Raw genomic sequence first — 18900 nt, 5'->3', positions numbered from 1 at the left:
TTAAACTCCTCCTTAAAAGCTTAACGCCCAGATAGGTCAAATCATGTTACCTGACTGTCTTAAAAAAGCAGTTTACTGTGGGACATGCTTTATATTAAAAAGTTATTAAAAGTGCATTAACTGCGAAAGAGCCTGTTCCTTAGGCTTGTTTTGTGTGTGTGTTCTGAGACGGAGCTAAACACAATCAAGCGAAGTATACTTAGGGTTTCAGATTTGCGCATAAATGGTCAAATATACTATGGATGCACGATTTTAGATTTTTGCCGATAGCTAATACCGATACCAATATATATTTCCTTTTGTTTTGAAACAACACCAAGTCTCTCCTGTGCAGGAACTCTAAACAAATTAGTTTTATTTTGGTTAGTTTTGAGCAAAAAAATTTTTTAATGCGATTACATTGAGAGCCTTGAAAATAACTCAATAAATCAATCTCTGCTGTTTGTGTTTTTTCTCAGATGCAGTTGAAACCTTAACATTTTATAGGGGATTTAACATTAATAAATAGACTAAAGTGAAAGAGCTGTATAAATTTAAAAAATCTTTCAGAGCTCCTTATATTCAAGTTTTCATAATCCATTTGAAAAAGTATATTACATATTACTCAATAAGTCTGTATATATTACATATTTTAATTTACAAGTGTTTGTCATGTTTGTGATTTTTATTCATGTAAGACTTGTGATTTTATGACATCAATAAAATGTGGTGATCCAAAACAGTGACCCTAAAAACATTCTGTTAGTGCATTCTGAAATTAAATGTGGTGATCCAAAACAGTGACCCTAATCATCAATCAGGCAAAAGTTCGCTTCAAGAATGAGCACTACTGGCGTTATCTTATCACTATCACACCCTGAGCACATGTGAGCAATCCCTCTTATTGACCAGGCATATCAGCTTATTTTTTTCAAATCAGACAATGCCGATGTTTACATTTTAAGCCTTTCGGCCGATTCCGATAATGTTCCAATAATATTGTGCGTCCCTGAAATATACACAAAAAATTTCTGTCTTGGCGAGTATTTATGCAGACAGTCAGTTATGTCTTAAATGAACATACAACTGGAAATGAAATTGGATCCATGTCAGTTAGTCTCAGCCTTAGATGTCACGCCCACTGACCATTGGCTGAACATCTAATGCATATGGTACACAAAATTGGATGCAATACTGTGGATCTTTTTGATAATACATCTCAAAATTTATAAGATCGTGATTCAGATCGTAGATTGTGATTTTGCGTTTTAAGATTGTGATACGATATTTTGGGAAGATTGCACACACATTGCATTACATTATCATTGCTTTTACAAACAGAGCGGTGTTTATCTGACACAAAACAATGAAATTAAATTTAACCATTAAATTAAACAGATACATTTACACAAAATGCATAATTGTGGAAAGTCGAAATTAGTGAAAAATGCCAAAACAGCAGAATTACTCTCACATTACTGAAAAAAGGTCAGTAGAATTGCAACACTGCTTCTCACCCCCGGGCCATTATGGGTAATAAAAGGTCAGCTTCTGATAAATAAAGAGACAAAGCTTTGTCAAATAATTTGTGTTGTGGTAAGGGGTGTAAAATGAATGGGGGAGAGAGGGAGGGATGTGTGTGGAGTGGAAATATTAATTAAAAATTCTTCCCGTAGGACTGAACGGCCCTTTAATTAAGGCCTTTCAGCATGTATGTTCAGCCCTCTTATTATTATTCAAGAGCTCTCCACACTCACAACGTCAAGGGTAGATGCTTGTTTAGGGTTTGCATGATCGTTACAAAACACTAATGTGTGTCCATAAATTCCATGTCTACTATATGTATAGGAATGTTTATGTTATTTTTTAGTTTGTTATGAATTGCCATAGTGTCCTAATAGAGAAAAATATTTTGAATTGTAATAATATTCTACAATATTACAGTTTTTACTGTATTTGTGATTAAACAAGTGCAGCCTTGGTGAGCACCCTCTTTCAAAAATTAAAAAATCCTATCTCGCTGGTCAGACATTGCTTTCATGGCTTTCGATGAATAAAAAGGAATAGTTCATGTGTCAGCATTCAAAATGCAGAACTGTCTTGTCGACCCAGATCATTCACAGAAACCACTGCAAGACAAATTATAACAGAGGTGGTTTATATATATATATACTGTAGAAGTGTTAAAGGTACCGTAGAAAAAAATGCTTATTTAATTCTAAAGGTCAGAGGGCCATTCATGAAACAAGAATCTGCATAAATAGTGCATAAATCTATTATTATGTAGCTAAGTTGCTGGATTCATTCAATGGGACAATTATATACAAATGGATTTATGAGACATACTTGTGAATTTGCTCTGCTTGTGTTTCATGAATGAGGCTCAAAGAGGAGGATTCGTTGTGTAAAACTAAATTACTGTTTTTAGTGCAAGAACTTAAGGTGGGGGAGGGGGGATTAAAATGCTGCAAGATTGCATAATGTCCCCCTAAAGCTTGAAGATTGTACAGCAATCAGTGCTGTCTTTCAGCAGTGAAAGACCGTGACCCGCTGCTCCTGCTGTGGTCAGCTCTATTTGCAAAGCTTTGTTAGTGTAAAGTACTAGCTGTCTTCAGCTGTAGTCATGTCTTTGCTGTGTGTGTTATCAGCTTACGTTTCAGGCTGCCAGTAGGAGTGGATTAGAAGAACCGGAGGAAGTTTATTAGACAGCCAAGCCTCTGTGTGTGTGTGTGTGTGCGTGTGATGGACTTACTGAGCAAGCCGACCATTTCTCCTTTGGGCAAATTATCTTTAACCTTATAAGAGATCTCACAAGTGGCAGACACATTCCAATTAGCACATTGCTCATTAACATTATTTGCATGTATGCACACAACACAGAACCTTGCATGCATTTTAGCTCAGATAAAATATCGTCCAAAGTCAGACAATACACTTGCACACACTTAAGATGACATTTCAGCAAACAACACCAATACCAGTGAAATTTCACATTTTGCAATATACATTTCAATACAACACCAAAAATAATATGCTCATTAACACATGCTGTTTTTATGTTGCATGGTAGAGGGCTTATAGGAACAATTCACCCAAAAATTAAAATTTGCTTAAAAATTTACTCACCCTCAAGCCATACAAGGTGTACATAAGCTTGTTTTTTAATCGGAACAGGTTTGGAGAAATTTAGCATTACATCACTTGCTCACTAATGGATCCTGAATGGGTGCCATCAGAATGAGAGTCTAAACAGCTGCTAAAAATATCACAATAATCCACAAGTAATCCATATGACTCCAGTCCATTTTTACCCATCCAATTCTTCTTTTTTTGGCAAAATGTTTATGTATGATGTATGATTATTATTAATGACATAATGAATAGCTGTCCTAAAGTACAGATATTTATATATTTTGCCCATGAAATGTACAGTATGTGTGCATGTATACGCACGTCCTGATTTTGCTGGTTTATGGGCATTGAAAAATATTTGGCTGTCATCTAATTGTTGGTTCTTGGTGCTACCGATACTATAGAAATATTTATTTTATTTTATTTTGTTTATTTTTTATTTCAACCTTTGAAATCCCTATAGACACATAAAACATTTGCACCCATCTGAGTTCCTGCCTTCTCTAGTCTGTCAGTGCAACACATACACTTAGCCAAGCATGGATAAACGTTTGAAATATTCATACACAAGGACACAGGAAGAGAAAGAGAGGCCGTAAAACTATGATACAGGGAAAGGCAATGAAGCTTAAGAACCCTGTTTGATCCAATGCAGTGAGCTCATGGTACAGACCACATGGTTTTACTCTCATTAGTGTAATTAAATCTACAAATCAGCTCTGAAAAACAATGACATTTATTATAGTCTGCTGCTGAAATGTAGAATTTGCACTTTGTGGAGGACTTCGGGATTTGGAAGGAGGCTGAAAAACTGTCCAGCTGTATTTTAGCACTCAGCACTTTGAATAGGAGTCCTTGCTGGGAATGAGCCAATGTAAGTCATTGAATGATTTACACAGAATGGACCGTCTGGATGAAAAGAGGACAGAGAGATGCCAGTGCTGGAACTAGCACAATATACAAAGCCTACAGAACAAGAACATTCACACAAGCAAACACATATTTTTCAGTCAGATCTTTACACTAAATATATGTTACACTTTACACTTTTTTAGTGTTATTTTATTGAAATTTAATTGTGCATGCTAGCTTTCCCTATTTTTCCATAAAATTTCGATTTACTTTAGCTGCCTTTAAATGCATGCTACAGTTAATTCAAATAATAAATAAAATATATAATACATTTAAATAAAAATTGTTAAATGTAATCTTTAGCAAATCTCAAACTAAAAATCCATTGTCATCATACTTTGCATTATAATATTGTGATTCCTAAATTCAAGTTATTACTTTAGTTTTATATATGCACATTTTACTTATGCATTTTATAGACATTTATATCAATAATGAAATATATTAATATAATGACTTATAATATATTATATGGTAATATATATATATATATATATATATATATCTATATATATATATATATATATATATATATATATGGACTGAGCTTATGTGTGTATATACTGTATGTGTTTATTTTATTTTATTATTTTATCGGTATTGATATTTTATTATACATGTTAATTGTACTTTTGCTCATTTAATGTTGACACAGTTAATAGCAATAAAATAAAATAACACTGTTAAATGTGAACACACACATATACACAGATATATGTATGTATGTGTATATATATTTGTATAGAGCTTATGAGGGTGTATGTGTGTGTGAAAAACAAAAAAACTATCCAAAATGGTACAGTAAGTGCTGACTTTGCAGCATTTTAGGAACACTAAATTTGCTCTCCACTTACTAATCAATTTGTCTTTTTGATATATTCAGTCACTAATGAGCCGATATAATGCATGAGCCGGAAAAGAAAAACAAGAAGAAATGGGTGAATTTGGTGCAGCTGGATAAAATGATGATACGAGCAGGTGTTTTGAAGGGCTCAGAGGTGTGCAAGCTCTGACTATTACCTTTTAACGGTCCCCAGACAAGCCACGGACAGATGAAAGGAACCTAGAGTGTTCTGACAGAAGAAGCTGACAGAGAAACAGTGCAACAGTGCTCAGGGGTGTTGATGGCACTTCATAACTGATCTTGCATTTCTGTTACACGTTTGATGTGGCAAAGTTCTCACTCTTCGATCTCTTTTTTCCTCCTGCTCTATTCTCTCAGGTGCAGGTGGGAAGCTCTGCTCAGGATCAGCGGGTTGTTGGATATATCGCTTGTACTCATCTGCATGCTATTGAAGGTGGGTGTCTATACACACACAAATAGAGCAGACAGATTGATATCTCATATATAGTCATATCTGAAACTAGGATATCATAAAGACTTAAATGGCCAGTTCACACAAAAATTGCAATTCTGTCATAATTTACTCACCCACATACGTCTTTGTCCATACACTGGAAGTCAATGGTAACCAAAACTGGGGAGACAGACAACACACCGGTGCATTCAGATTCAGATACATTTATTTCGGTCTCATTGAGTTAAAAGTATCTATGCTTCCCTCAAATGCACATTACAATTCACTGTTACCCAGAACAAAATTATTATATATTATACATGGTTTTCTAAGCTCACTGTACTTTACATAAATACACACATCCTGTGAGAGCTCTAATTTAATGGGCAAATAAATGTACAGCCATTTGCATTTGCACTCTGCATGGAAAATGTATAAGTATGCACTGTTGCATTTTTAATGACTTCTGAGGCTTATTTTGCTGTTTATATAAGCTGTTTGATCGGTTACATCAAGGAGCTGTAAAGACCGGTTACATTCACGGTGTGGATGAATCATGTTTGTGTTGGAGACTCAAGGTCTATAGAAAAGTCTTTTACAAAACAAAAACAAACACTCTCTGTTAGTGTTTGAATGTGTCTCTGACTGTACGTGAGCGCTGCGGCATCTGTCATAGGAAATCAACATGTGCTGTTGTGAGTAATTAAGCAAAGCGTCTTCGTATAAGATAAGGACTGTAGTAGTCTTATGAATAATTATGAGACAATGACACGTCATCAAAGTACTACAGTGATTTGCAAGTCAACTTGTGACATTGACATGATGTAGATTTTAAACACGCAAGACGAAAATGGTGCAAAAAGCTAAAAATTAATAAATTTTCTCATAAAATTAAAAAAAAGGATGCTAACACTGTTAAAATCTCTGTTAAAAAGAGCCTGTTAATATCTCAGAAAATGTAGTTTAGTGTTTCATAATCCTTTGTTGTTTTATGGAGATGGAAAAACAAGACTGACTGTAAGACAGGACTACAGTAGTCATACTGAGCATTTATTTATTTATTTTTTATTAGAGGAAGTCTGTCCTTCATTCTCAAATTATTATTATTCATTATAATTATTAATTTAATTATATAATTAGGAATCATTATTAATTATTATTACATTTATAGATTTAGACCGTTTGATCCAAAGCTGCTTAACAATGCAAACTTGTTAATTGCTATTATTGCAGTTTTTATATAAACTCATAAGGCTTTGATGCAAGATGAAATTATTATTTATATTAATTTATTATTAATATTAATTTATATTATTTATATTATTATTTATAGATAATAAAATATTTTTATTAGTAGTAGTAATATCAATTATTATTATGATTGTTAATATTATAAAAATATAATTGTATGCTTATTGTTATGCTTTTGTTGCTGATGATATTATTATTGTTTTTTGTTTATATATATATATATATATATATATATATAATATATATATATATATATATATATATGATAGTAGTAGAAGTAGTAATAATATTAATTAATATCCTGCCTATTAATTATATAATATAATACCATATTTTATTATTAATAATAATATATGATTAATTATTATGTTTTGTTGTTGATATTACTATTGTTTTTTTTCTAAATGTCATATATATATATATATCAAATATATCATATATCAAATATTATATTATGGAATATTATAATATATACAAGTTAATGATAATTTCAATAATAATATATGTGAAATATATACAATTTTTATATGTGAAATGAGACATTTAGTGCACGAACCAATCTATCCATCCAGTACCAAAAGACAAACTTGAGTTTTCTGTTTTTTTCCTTTTTTCCTGACACACACTCATAAACCCCCGGTGGTGTTGCTGTAGTCTGACTGGCGCGGTGATGCCGAGTGATCCTGACAGGTTTGTCCTGATCCTACTGCTCGTTTGCTGTACCTCTGAGTAGATTTCCACACAGAGCTGGGAAACAGTTGTGTGGATGTGAGTGTTCATGTGCAACCCGTGAAAAGCGACTCCTCTTTGCTTTATCTCAGTATCTTGTGTCATGCACGCACAACCGAATCATCACTTCACATGCAGGGCCAGTGACATCACTGCATGTTGACCCCTGTTCTCCGCTCTGATTAATCAACGTGTCCCGCTCGCCCACAGGGTCCCGGTTCCCATGACGACGGGCTATTTAAAGCTTGTGGTCTCTAGCGCTCATTTTTTACAAAGACACTCTTGCTATTTCGGGATCCACCTACGCCTCTGTGTGTCTGCCACCCGTTCTAATTATAGAGCAGGGGCTATTTCAGGAGGATAAATGAAACATGAGGGAACGAGGCAAGAAACGGGGATGAAGGCAAGAGAAACCTGATTATGCTGGAGATGATGCTGGACAGGGACCTTCAGGGACAAGCGTGGTTCAGTTAATAGAGGAGGCAGCTTCGTCTCTGGATATTCTCAATCGCTTGTTTTCACCTGTCACACTCTGTGTGTGTGTGTGTGTGTGTGTGTTATAGACTTTGACAGTGCTGAGGCGGATTTAAGTTATTCTCCTGACATACGCACATGTATGTGAGGTTGTTCACTTGTCTTGGACACACTGAAATGTGGTTTCTTATGCAGTGTAGAGATTTCAGAGAGACTACATGAGACCTCTAGGGACATTTTTTATGGCTAATGTAGTTTGTTGTCTCAAATAGAAAACGGTTCCTTTAAATTATAATAATATTTCACAATATTACTGTATTTTTAAACAAATAATGCATCCCTGGTGAGCATACAAGGCTTCTTTCAAAAACTTTTACAAATTTTACCAACCCCAAAATTTTGAACAGTAGTGTATATTCCAAGTAAACCAAATTTTATAAACCAATATATAAAAACAACTGACTGTAGATTGGCCAGTCAGAAACAAGTAATTAAGTAAACAGTAACTGTTTTGCACTAGTGGTGCATAAATTACACACTACACCTTTAAGAGATTTTTTAAAGGCTATTTTTTACCACCAGCAACACACATAATTCTAACTTCAGCAACCATGAGAAATGCAATTAAATTGCTGTTCTTTTTCTCATCTCTCTCTCTCTCTTTCTCAGCTCCACCAAAGCAGAGGGGAGATGTTAAAGAGGATCTCCTCTGTTCCTTTGCTTCACTGCTCTTTCACACTCTTCCTGTCTCTGTTTTCCCACCCTGGCCTCATTAAATCTCTACATCTGCCATAACCGCCTCAGAACGAGTCGTGAAAATGTGATAGACTGGAGGCGCCTCAGTGTGACGCTATTTCATTATATTACACTGAAATCAAATGAGTTGTTTTGCACAATGCGCTCCGTGCGCACTTTATTGAATAAAACCCACCATAAAATGAAATCCAGGGTTTTATTACATTTCAGTTCTTGGGTATTGTTTGTGTAAACCTGTCTTCCTCTCTCAGGTGATTCAGCGGTGCGCTGTGAGCAGTTGGATATGCTGCTGGAGTGGGGAGCAGAGTTCAAGAGGGCCACCTCGGGTCCCTCGGATGAGGAGAAGGTTCTGGAAGATCAGGTGGCCTTCGATGTCATCCTCGGAGACCTCAACTTTGACAACTGCTCCTCAGGTACCAGCATTTTCTCCTTACAAACGCCTGGGAATTTTATAATAAAGTAATAAACAACAAAATTGATTATACTTTTAGCTACTAAAGATAAGAATAAGTAACAGCTGGGTTTAACATATTTTAGCATGTTTTAACCCATGCCATGATACCCCCCCCCACCAAAATGCTCTTGTCTTAACACATGGCAATTTTTTTGAAAACTGCAGCAAAATCAATATTAGAATATGAGAAATACTTGGCAGAATAATAATAATAATAAAAATTGTATATATATTTCTATTTGTTGTCTATATTCTATTTATATTAAATAAGTAATTTCTATATTGAATATATTGAGTATATAGCCATTTTATTTTGCTTTTACAATATTAAATGTTATAAAGTATTTTATTTGTTATATTTGTAATAAAAAATTACAAAATGTGGAAAAACTTGGCAGACAAATTGTTTATTATTATTACAATAAACAGTTTTCAGTTTTAATTTTTTATTTACTATTAATCATAACAAGATTTTAATCTTTCACAATTTCTTTTTTTAATGTACTTACATTTTAGAGCCAAAACTAGGCATTTTACAATACTTATATATAATAATAATATTCAGCTTGTTGTGTATGACCAGAAGGAGGCAATATAACCCTTTCTGAAAGACTTTTGCTTTCTTACACGGTTTCTGTTTCTGTCGTTCAGAGGATAAGCTGGAACAGCAGCATGCCCTCTTCACTCATTATAAAGACCCTTGTCGTCTCGGTCCTGGAGAAGACAAACCATGGGCTTTGGGTGAGTGCAGTAAAGACCTTCTGCAAGCAGTACCATGAGAACTTGGGTGTTGTGGGTTAGTGGATAGAGATCTGCACTTGTGGTTGACCAATGTGGGTTTTTCAAGAACTGATGCAAATGGTAATATCTAGAAAGCAGAGTGCTGATATTATAGATATGCAAATGTTTACCTATTTAATATATCTCTACAGGTAGTTCAGACACAAAACGTTATCGTGCATGTTATAGCAACATCAATATTTGAATGTAAGTGTATATATTAATTATATACATGTGTTATTAAATAGTTTATTATTGTATTAAAATATTAGAATTTTTTTTTTTTTATTAAATATTTAATAAAAGATTTCATTATGCCCTTTTTTAACCTTTTACACACACACACACACACACACACACACACACACACACACACACACACACACACACACACACACACACACACACACACACACACACACACACACACACACACACACAAAGAAGATAGTAACAGGCTTTTTTTTTTTTTAAGTATTTCGATTTCTGTGAGATTTTAAAGTTGCTTCCATGTCAGAGCTAAATTAGATGTCACACGGCCTCACACAGATGGTGCACTAGATGAGCTGGCAGGAGACCACGGGAGAGAAGTTCTTGCCCAGCCCCACTTCTGAAATAGATCTAACGGAGTGCAGGCCTTTAATGACGCTTCTGATTTTAGTGGCCATCATTCCACTTCTCCTTTATAGCACACCCTGTTTTTTTCTCTCCTCTGAGGTATGAAGATTGACACTCTGAATAGATGGAAAGATAACAATTTTGTTTCTAACCTCTAGAACAGGGATACTCAACCATATTTAGTCCATGTCCCAACCTTTTTTTTTTCTTCTTTTTTTTTTGTTCCACAATTCTTGCATTCCATACTACTCACATTTTAGATTTCGACTATACCTGGTGTTCTTTTGTATGTATTTTGTTAATATATTAATTATACGATTAAATAAACGTAATTTACTTTATATTTTACTGTCACTTTACAAAAAAGATGTAGATGTGTTGATTTGATATATATACAGTACAGGTCAAAAGTTTGGAAACATTACTATTTTTAATGTTTTTGAAAGAAGTTTCTTCTGCTCATCAAGCCTGCATTTATTTGATTAAAAATACAGAAAAAATGTAATATTATGATATATTATTACAATTGAAAATAATTGTTTTTAAATTTATTATACTTTAAATTATCATTTATTTCTGTGATGCAAAGCTGAATTTTTAGGATCATTATCACATGATCCTTTAGAAATCATTCTAATATGATGATTCATTATCAAAGTTGGAAACAGTTCTGCTGCTTAATATTTTTTTCAGAACATGTGATACTTTTTTAGGATACTTTGATGAATAAAAAGTAAAAAAAAAAAAAAAAAAAGAAGCTATGTTTTTAAAATATAATATATTTTGTAATAACAATATACACTACTGGTCAGTAATTTGGGGTCAGTAATTTTTTTTCTTTTTTTTTTTTAAATAAAATCAATACTTTTATTCAGCAAGGATGTGTTTAAATTGATAAAAAGTGTTAGTAAAGAAAATATATTATTAGAATATATATATAATTAGAATTTTTTATTTTTTATTTTGAATAAATGCAGTTCTTTTTAACCTTTTATTCATCAAATATATTAGACAGCAGAACTGTTTCCAACACTCATAATAAATCAGAATATTAGAATGATTTCTAAATGGTCATGTGATAGACTGGATGTTACATGTGACACTGAAGGCTGGAGTAATGATGCTGAAAATTCAGCTTTGCATCACAGGAATAAATATTTTTTTTAAAGTCTATTCAAATAGAAAACTATTATTTTAAGTTATAATAATATTTCACAATATTACTGTTTTTTTCTGTATTTTTGATCAAATAAATGCAGGCTTGATGAGCAGAAGAGACTTCTTTCAAAAACATTAAAAATAGTAATATATATATATATATATGTGTGTGTGTGTGTGTGTGTGTGTGTGTGTGTGTGTGTGTGTGTTAGTGCTGTCAAACATTTAATCGCATCCAAAATAAGTTTTTGTTTGCATAATATGTATGTGTGTACTGTGTATATTTATTATGTATATATAAATACACACACACACACATACAGTATATATTTGAAAATATTTAAATGTATATAATTATATTATATAGAAATAGATTTAATATGTAAACATATACATATACACAGTACACACACATATTATGTAAAAAAAAATTTTTTTTTGGATGGGTTTTTTTGGAAACAATTTCTATTACGATTAATTGTTTGACAGCACTAATATATATATATATCATATATATATATATATATATATATATATATATATATATATATATATATATATATATTCATTTTTTTTTCAAAATCTGTTTTAATTTATCTATACTATCACTTCACTATTTGAAAAAAAAAAAAACCTGGATGTGTTTGTTTACAATGAAAGTACATCTGCAAAACAAGGATTTATCTGACTTCCTCATGAAAAACTTGTTCTGTATGAATACAACTATAGATATCGTGTAACCTTCACAAAGATTTATTATTCGGATATTTTATAGGTAGGAAGTTATTCATACTTGTTTAACATTTTGTGATTTTGTTATAAATGATAAGCCTTTCTCATTTCAGAAGGCTTCATAGTTTTTAGAGGCCCATTGAAATCCTTAAATAAAGTACAGTAGTCACAAATAGCACCTTAATGGAAAGTACTGGAACAATCAGCCTTGAGAGGGAAGGTTAGGTGCAGATGGCACATTAGATACATGTGTATATCAGAAGCACAGTCGTGACTCATACAGATTTCCCTTAAGCTTATTTTAACCTTGGTGTTACTCTCAGCGGTCCCAGTAGGTTTTGTCCCTCTAGTTGCTCTCAAGAGACCTTTATTGCATAGAGATGTCAAAAATCTGCTACTTGAATGATTTAAGGGTCTTTTAAGTGGTCGTACTGTCAGGGTATAAATATGTTATCTATATCTCTAGTTCATGTAAACTTGATATGTGTGTTTGCATGTGCATATTATACAGGTACACTGCTGGACACGAGTGGTCTTTATGATGAGGAAGCCAGCTCACCAGAGAGCCTACAAAAGTAAACTGAACACAAATGCAAATATATGTATATAGATTACACAATCACGACAGACACACTCAGTCATACTGCATTTGTCTGACAGAGTTATGGAGAATGAAGAGGGGAGAAAAGAGTACACCTTGTTCCCCCCTATAAAAAAAAACATTCCCACACACAAAAGGCGCAAAAAATCCCCCAAAAAGCAAAGCAGGAAAAACATCGATTACATCCTTTATAAAGAGGAAGGCCTGCAGCCAGACTGGAAAGTGGTGAGTTATGATTAATAAACCTACTTCCTTTTTCGAGTGCATTATGCAAATAATGACTAAACACTGTGACTAAACTTCACAGTGAATGCAGGAACATGGGACTGCACACGGGAGGTCAATAAACAAATGACCTCCTGTTGAGTAGCATGTTCATGCCTATGTTTGGAATAAAATATTATCATACTGCTTGTGCTGTATCTGTAGTATAAAGTATATATAATTTGCAACAGAACATACTGCACTGGGTATCATATCCCACAATGCAGTGCAGATCTATGGAAGCCGTTTCTGCCACTGAATAAAAAAAATAAAAAGGTAATTGTGAGTTTTTAATCACACAAAACTAACTTTATAATTTGCAACTGCAAATTTATATCTCACAATTCTGACTTTATAAATCACAAAAGAAAAAAAATCAGAGTTGTGAGATAAGTCGCAATCACTTTTTTTAAATTTTCTATTCAGTGGCGGAAATGGGCTTCCATGGAGATCAAATAATTTGTCAAAAAAAAGTTCAAATGTAATTTAAGACTCTACATTTTAATAAATTAAACAATTATTAAAATGTATTATATATTAGAATGCAGCTGTATTAACTCTGGTTTGTTTATCACACTGGAAATTGAAGGTAAAGTTGAGCGCTTTGCATTATGGGATACAGTATTTCACACAGTATGCTTTGTGTACATACTCTCATATACTGAAGTACAGATGCATATTGCCTATTGTGCTCAGTTTATAGTGTATATATACTGTGTGTGTGTATGTGTGTGTGTGTGTGTGTGTATGTGTATATATATATATATATATATATATATATATATATACACACACACATACAGGTGCATCTCAATAAGTTAGAATGTCATGGAAAAGTTCATTTATTTAAATAATTCAACTCAAATTGTGAAACTTGTGTATTAAATAAATTCATTGCACACAGACTGAAGTAGTTTAAGTCTTTGGTCCTTTTAATTGTGATGATTTTGGCTCACATTTAACATAAACCCACCAATTCAACAAATTAGAATATTTTATAAGACCAATAAAAAAAACAAAAAACAAAACATTTTAAGTGAATTGTTGGCCTTCTGGAAAGTATGTTCATTTACTGTACAAACACTCAATACTTGGTAGGGCCTCCTTTTGCTTTAATTACTGCCTCAATTCGGCGTGGCATGGAGGTGATCAGTTTGTGGCACTGCTGAGGTGGTATGGAAGCCCAGGTTTCTTTGACAGTGGCCTTCAGCTCATCTGCATTTTTTGGTCTCTTGTTTCTCACTTTCCTCTTTTCAATACTCCATAGATTCTCTCTGGGGTTCAGGTCTGGTGAGTTTGCTGGCCAGTCAAGCACAACAACACCATGGTCATTTAACCAACTTTTGGTGCTTTTGCCAGTGTGGCCAGGTGCCAAATCCTGCTGGAAAATGAAATCAGCATCTTCAAAAAGCTGTTCAGCAGAAGGAAGAATGAAGAGCTCTAAAATTTATTGATGCCTTGACCCCAGCCTCAGTCCATTCCTTGTGAAGTTTACTCAAATTATTGAATCGATTTTGCTTGACAATCCTCATAAGGCTGCGGTTCTCTCAGTTGGTTGTGCATCTTTTTCTTCCACACTCCTTGTGAAGGGTGTCAATGATTGTCTTCTGGACAACTGTCAGATCAGCAGTCTTCCCCATGATTGTGTAGCCTAGTGAACCAAACTGAGAGACCATTTTGAAGGCTCAGGAAACCTTTGCAGGTGTTTTGAGTTGATTAGCTGATTGGCATGTCACCATATTCTAATTTGTTGAGATAGTGAATTGGTGGGTTTTCGTTAAATGTGAGCCAAAATCATCACAATTAAAAGAACCAAAGACTTAAACTACTTCAGTCTGTGTGCACTGAATTTATGTAATATACGAGTTTCACAATTTGAGTTGAATTACTGAAATAAATGAACTTTTCCACGACATCCTAATGTATTGAGATGCACCTGTATATATGTGTGTATATATATATATATATATATATATATATATATATATATATATATATATATTAGTGGTGGTAACAATGCACATATTTGTATTGAACCGTTCGGTACGAGACTTTTGGTTATGTACGCATTTTAAACCGAACGATTTGTTGGACTAATCCTATTACATTTGGAAAATTAAAGAGCTGAAGATGTGTGAAATATGATGTTCTCAGTGCCACTGCGCTCAACAAGGCAGCCCAAATGACGTAACAGGCAATGTACTGTCTGCCCTATAATAACACTGCCCTTGCTGGGGTGCGTCACACGATGATCTTGTATCGACAAAAGCCAGAGATAGTGTCAAAAACATCAATTATTGTCAATATTAGGAGGATTTGGCATTTCCATCTAATGAAGGCCTGTTACATTCTTATTTTTATTTGGCCTATTATTATGAAGTCACATTTATTATTAAATTAAAATTACAATTAATTTGCCCAGCAAAACCGCATAACTGATGCGCTGTAAGGATAACAAAAGATAAGGCTATATACTACTCAAATAAAATGTTTTAAAAAATGTCTTTTAAAACAGGTCTGTTATACAATTTAAAGGGGTCATATGATGCGATTTCAATTTTTCCTTTCCCTTTGGAGTGTTACAACCTCTTGGTGCATAAATAAGATCTGTAAAGTTGCAAAGACTAAAGTCTCAAATCCAAAGAGATATTCTTTATAAACATTAATACTCATCCATGCCCCCCTGAAACAGCTCGTTCTAACACGCCCCCACATCTCTACGTCACTATGTGGGAAGATTTGCATAACGCCAGCCTAATGTTCACGCAAAGAAAGAATGTGTAACTTTTATTCTTGCTGTAGTATTGTTGTTGCCACGCCGCCATGTTGTGGAGTCACTGTGTGTTTCGTTGTGAAAGCGAAGCTACTTTGTTTGGCCTTCCAAAAGAGGACACAACTAGAAATTAGTGGTAAAATTGTATTTACAACACTGTTTGAGAACAGTTCAACCCAAATATTCAGATGTGTGCTGCGCATTTTATGAAGGATAAGGACTGTTTCCTGAACCAGTAGCCTACAATGCATCAGTGGCGCAAAGGCTGTTTCTATAAAGTGGGGCAGTTTCAACTTTGCAAGGGCAGTCTGGCGCTTCTGACTCACAGCCTGTAAGTAAATTTTTTATATTTAATGAATTTGCCACTGATACAACGCAACGCGTAAAAAGACAGTATAAGTCATTATAATCAGAAATTATGTCCTCACTGGATGCAACAAATGCCTTGTTTGTAATGGATTTTATTTGTTTTGTCTCGTCTAGTGATGTCCGGATCACAAACTAATCTTTCTATTTAACTGGATCTTCTTAGTGAACCGGTCGAACCAGTTCACCAAATCGAACTGAATCATTTGAAACGGTTTGCATATCCAGTACCGATGAGCTTTGTAAAAATCGACACGTTTCAGAAGGCGGGGCATAGAGGAGAAACAATAATGTACATTATATGGAAAATAATGTGTTTTTTGAACCTTAAATCGCATAAACACATTGCATTACACCAAATACACAAAATAATGTTCTTTTTAGCAACGTCATATGACCCCTTTAATATAGGCCTATAATTAAAATGTTAATACTGCAGTCATCAATAAAAATCAATGAAATAAAAAGCTTTATTTAGCCTATTTAAAGCGCTGACTTTCAAAAACAACCTGTTTAACACAAAATATGTGTCTTCTCATTTTTTTTCACTATGTACAGGCCACAAGAGAAATATTAAGGGAATAAATTAAAACAGTTAGCTATAATATACTGTTATCAGCATATGTTGAAGTAGAATCGTCTCTCGTCATCTCTGAGAGAATATGCGGCGTCAGATTCTGTTTTTACTTTCACTTTCTGCATAGTGAATTAACTGAGATTATCAAAAACATACCGAACATCACACTGTGTCGTATCTAACCGAACTGTGAATTTTGTGAACCGTTACACCCCTAATATATATATATATATATATATATATATATATATATATATATATATATATATTGTATACCATATAGTGAAGAAATAGTGTTACTAGCTTCATGTGCAAAACTACTGTACAGTATTCTAGTCAAGAAATAACCTATTATGTTTAGTTAGACTTAAGCCTACTTAACTCTTTGGTGCCATCCCATAGAGCAGTGTTGGAATAGCAAAAAGATAATTAGTATCTGATGCATCTGTTTTAACTTACATCCGGAGGTATACATTTCTATATGATATATTTCTTGCTGTTATTTTAATAGTTATTAAAAACTTGATCTATCGCCCCCTTAAAGGATATAGAGGAGTTCAGCTTCATCACTCAACTTGCTGGATTGACTGACCACCTCTCAGTGGCTGCAAGATTGGTTGTGTCAACTGGAGAAGAGGAGACTTAGGACCCGACCATAATTTAAAAAAATCAATGCCACGGAGAGAGAGGGGAGAGACAAAGAGAGAGCGAGAGAAGTGAGTGAAAGGAAAAACAGCAGAAGGAGGCATTCGTCAAGCTTCCTGACAGATGAGGGCAAGGTGATTGAGAGGGTTGGTAAGTCATAAAAATTCATGGATGACATAGATGGAGAACACAGACAAGAGAGGGGGTGAAGGGAAGGAGAAAACCACCAATCACAAAAAAGCATAAAAAATTTTTATTATTTTGTGGACCCTGGTTCTCCATCCACCCCTGGACTCTCCGTGTTTACATCTGAACTGAAGAACAAAATTAAAGATTTACTCACCTTTGCACTTCTGAAGCTTCTCTGGGGCCCTTAAAGGGGCGCAGGCCATTTTCTGGTGCCATGACCCGGATATTTGAATGAAGGCTGTTGCATGGAAGAATGCGTACATTGACTATTCCGGTCATCCTGTCACACAATATGGACAAGGACGTGTACGTCTGTGTGTTTAAAGTTCCATTGCAAGATCTATCCCTCAGCGTTCTTCAAAAGACCTCAGCAAGTGTCTTTCTTTTCTAACGTCTTTCTAAGGTTTCTATGGCCTCGCGCCATCTTTTTAGGGAGTTTATATACTGATATACAATACTGATCAAGGCTGCATTGTATGGCCTCATGTAACACTAAGTTAAACGACTGAGAACATGTTTTGTTGACCGCTGGGATACAATGATCAAGTCGTGAAGTATGGCAGGGGTGTCATCACTGAAAACTGAGCAATTCATGGGGATTTAATCCCAAACTGTTGGTAGATGCATGTTTCTCAGTGCACTGCCATGTTTTTCATGGCCTGCATGTTTGACGTAAACCCCCAAGACGCAATTAACACAGGCTATTTTTCACACACAAGCCCCCTCCCCTAACACTTTTCCTTCTTGCAGTATTGCTGTGGCTCCATCACATGAGAATGATGTCGTAAAAGGCATCGCAGTGTTCACTGTTTACATATTTGAGCCAAGATTGTCGTCCCCTGCAAATGTTTACACACTTATCAGGCAACGGTACCCCAAGAACTACCCCAGGTAGACCCACCGAAGCTCGCTCTTCATGTGTTAACACAATTGCTTTTATACTCTCTAAAATTATCTTGTTATAAGTTGTTATTATTGCTATTATTGTTATTATTATCATTATTCTTATGATTACTATGGTTCGTAGATTTGACATTATGTGCTTTTTACAAATGACTACATTCCCCATGATGCATTTATCTGCTTTTTGCTGTGTTTCAGCAGTGTAGTGTAGAGCTCCGCCCTGTTTTGACTGACAGACTATTTGGCCAATCAGTATACCTATAAACAACTTTAGAATCACCATATCAAATGCTGTGTTCCATTCAGGTC

General features: G+C 34.2%; 1 protein-coding gene across 2 annotated transcripts in view; it reads left to right on the top strand.

The window, feature by feature from the left end:
* The window catches only part of LOC109071700 (sphingomyelin phosphodiesterase 3-like), a 40236-nt gene extending 22721 nt beyond the window's left edge, over nucleotides 1-17515 (top strand). For both annotated transcript variants that reach the window (XM_042752763.1, XM_042752764.1), the window contains exons 3-8: nucleotides 5246-5321; nucleotides 8783-8944; nucleotides 9637-9726; nucleotides 12785-12848; nucleotides 12934-13099; nucleotides 17399-17515. In XM_042752763.1, the coding sequence (XP_042608697.1) occupies nucleotides 5246-5321; nucleotides 8783-8944; nucleotides 9637-9726; nucleotides 12785-12848; nucleotides 12934-13099; nucleotides 17399-17500 (660 nt within the window). In that variant the 3' untranslated portion in view covers nucleotides 17501-17515. The remainder of the gene's footprint in view (nucleotides 1-5245; nucleotides 5322-8782; nucleotides 8945-9636; nucleotides 9727-12784; nucleotides 12849-12933; nucleotides 13100-17398) is intronic.
* The last annotated feature ends 1385 nt before the right edge of the window (nucleotides 17516-18900 follow it).

Source organism: Cyprinus carpio, chromosome B25, assembly GCF_018340385.1.
Source record: "Cyprinus carpio isolate SPL01 chromosome B25, ASM1834038v1, whole genome shotgun sequence".
Classification (NCBI taxonomy): domain Eukaryota; kingdom Metazoa; phylum Chordata; class Actinopteri; order Cypriniformes; family Cyprinidae; genus Cyprinus; species Cyprinus carpio.
The sequence above is the reverse complement of the archived record's forward strand: the minus strand, read 5'-3'. Positions and strand labels throughout refer to the sequence as shown.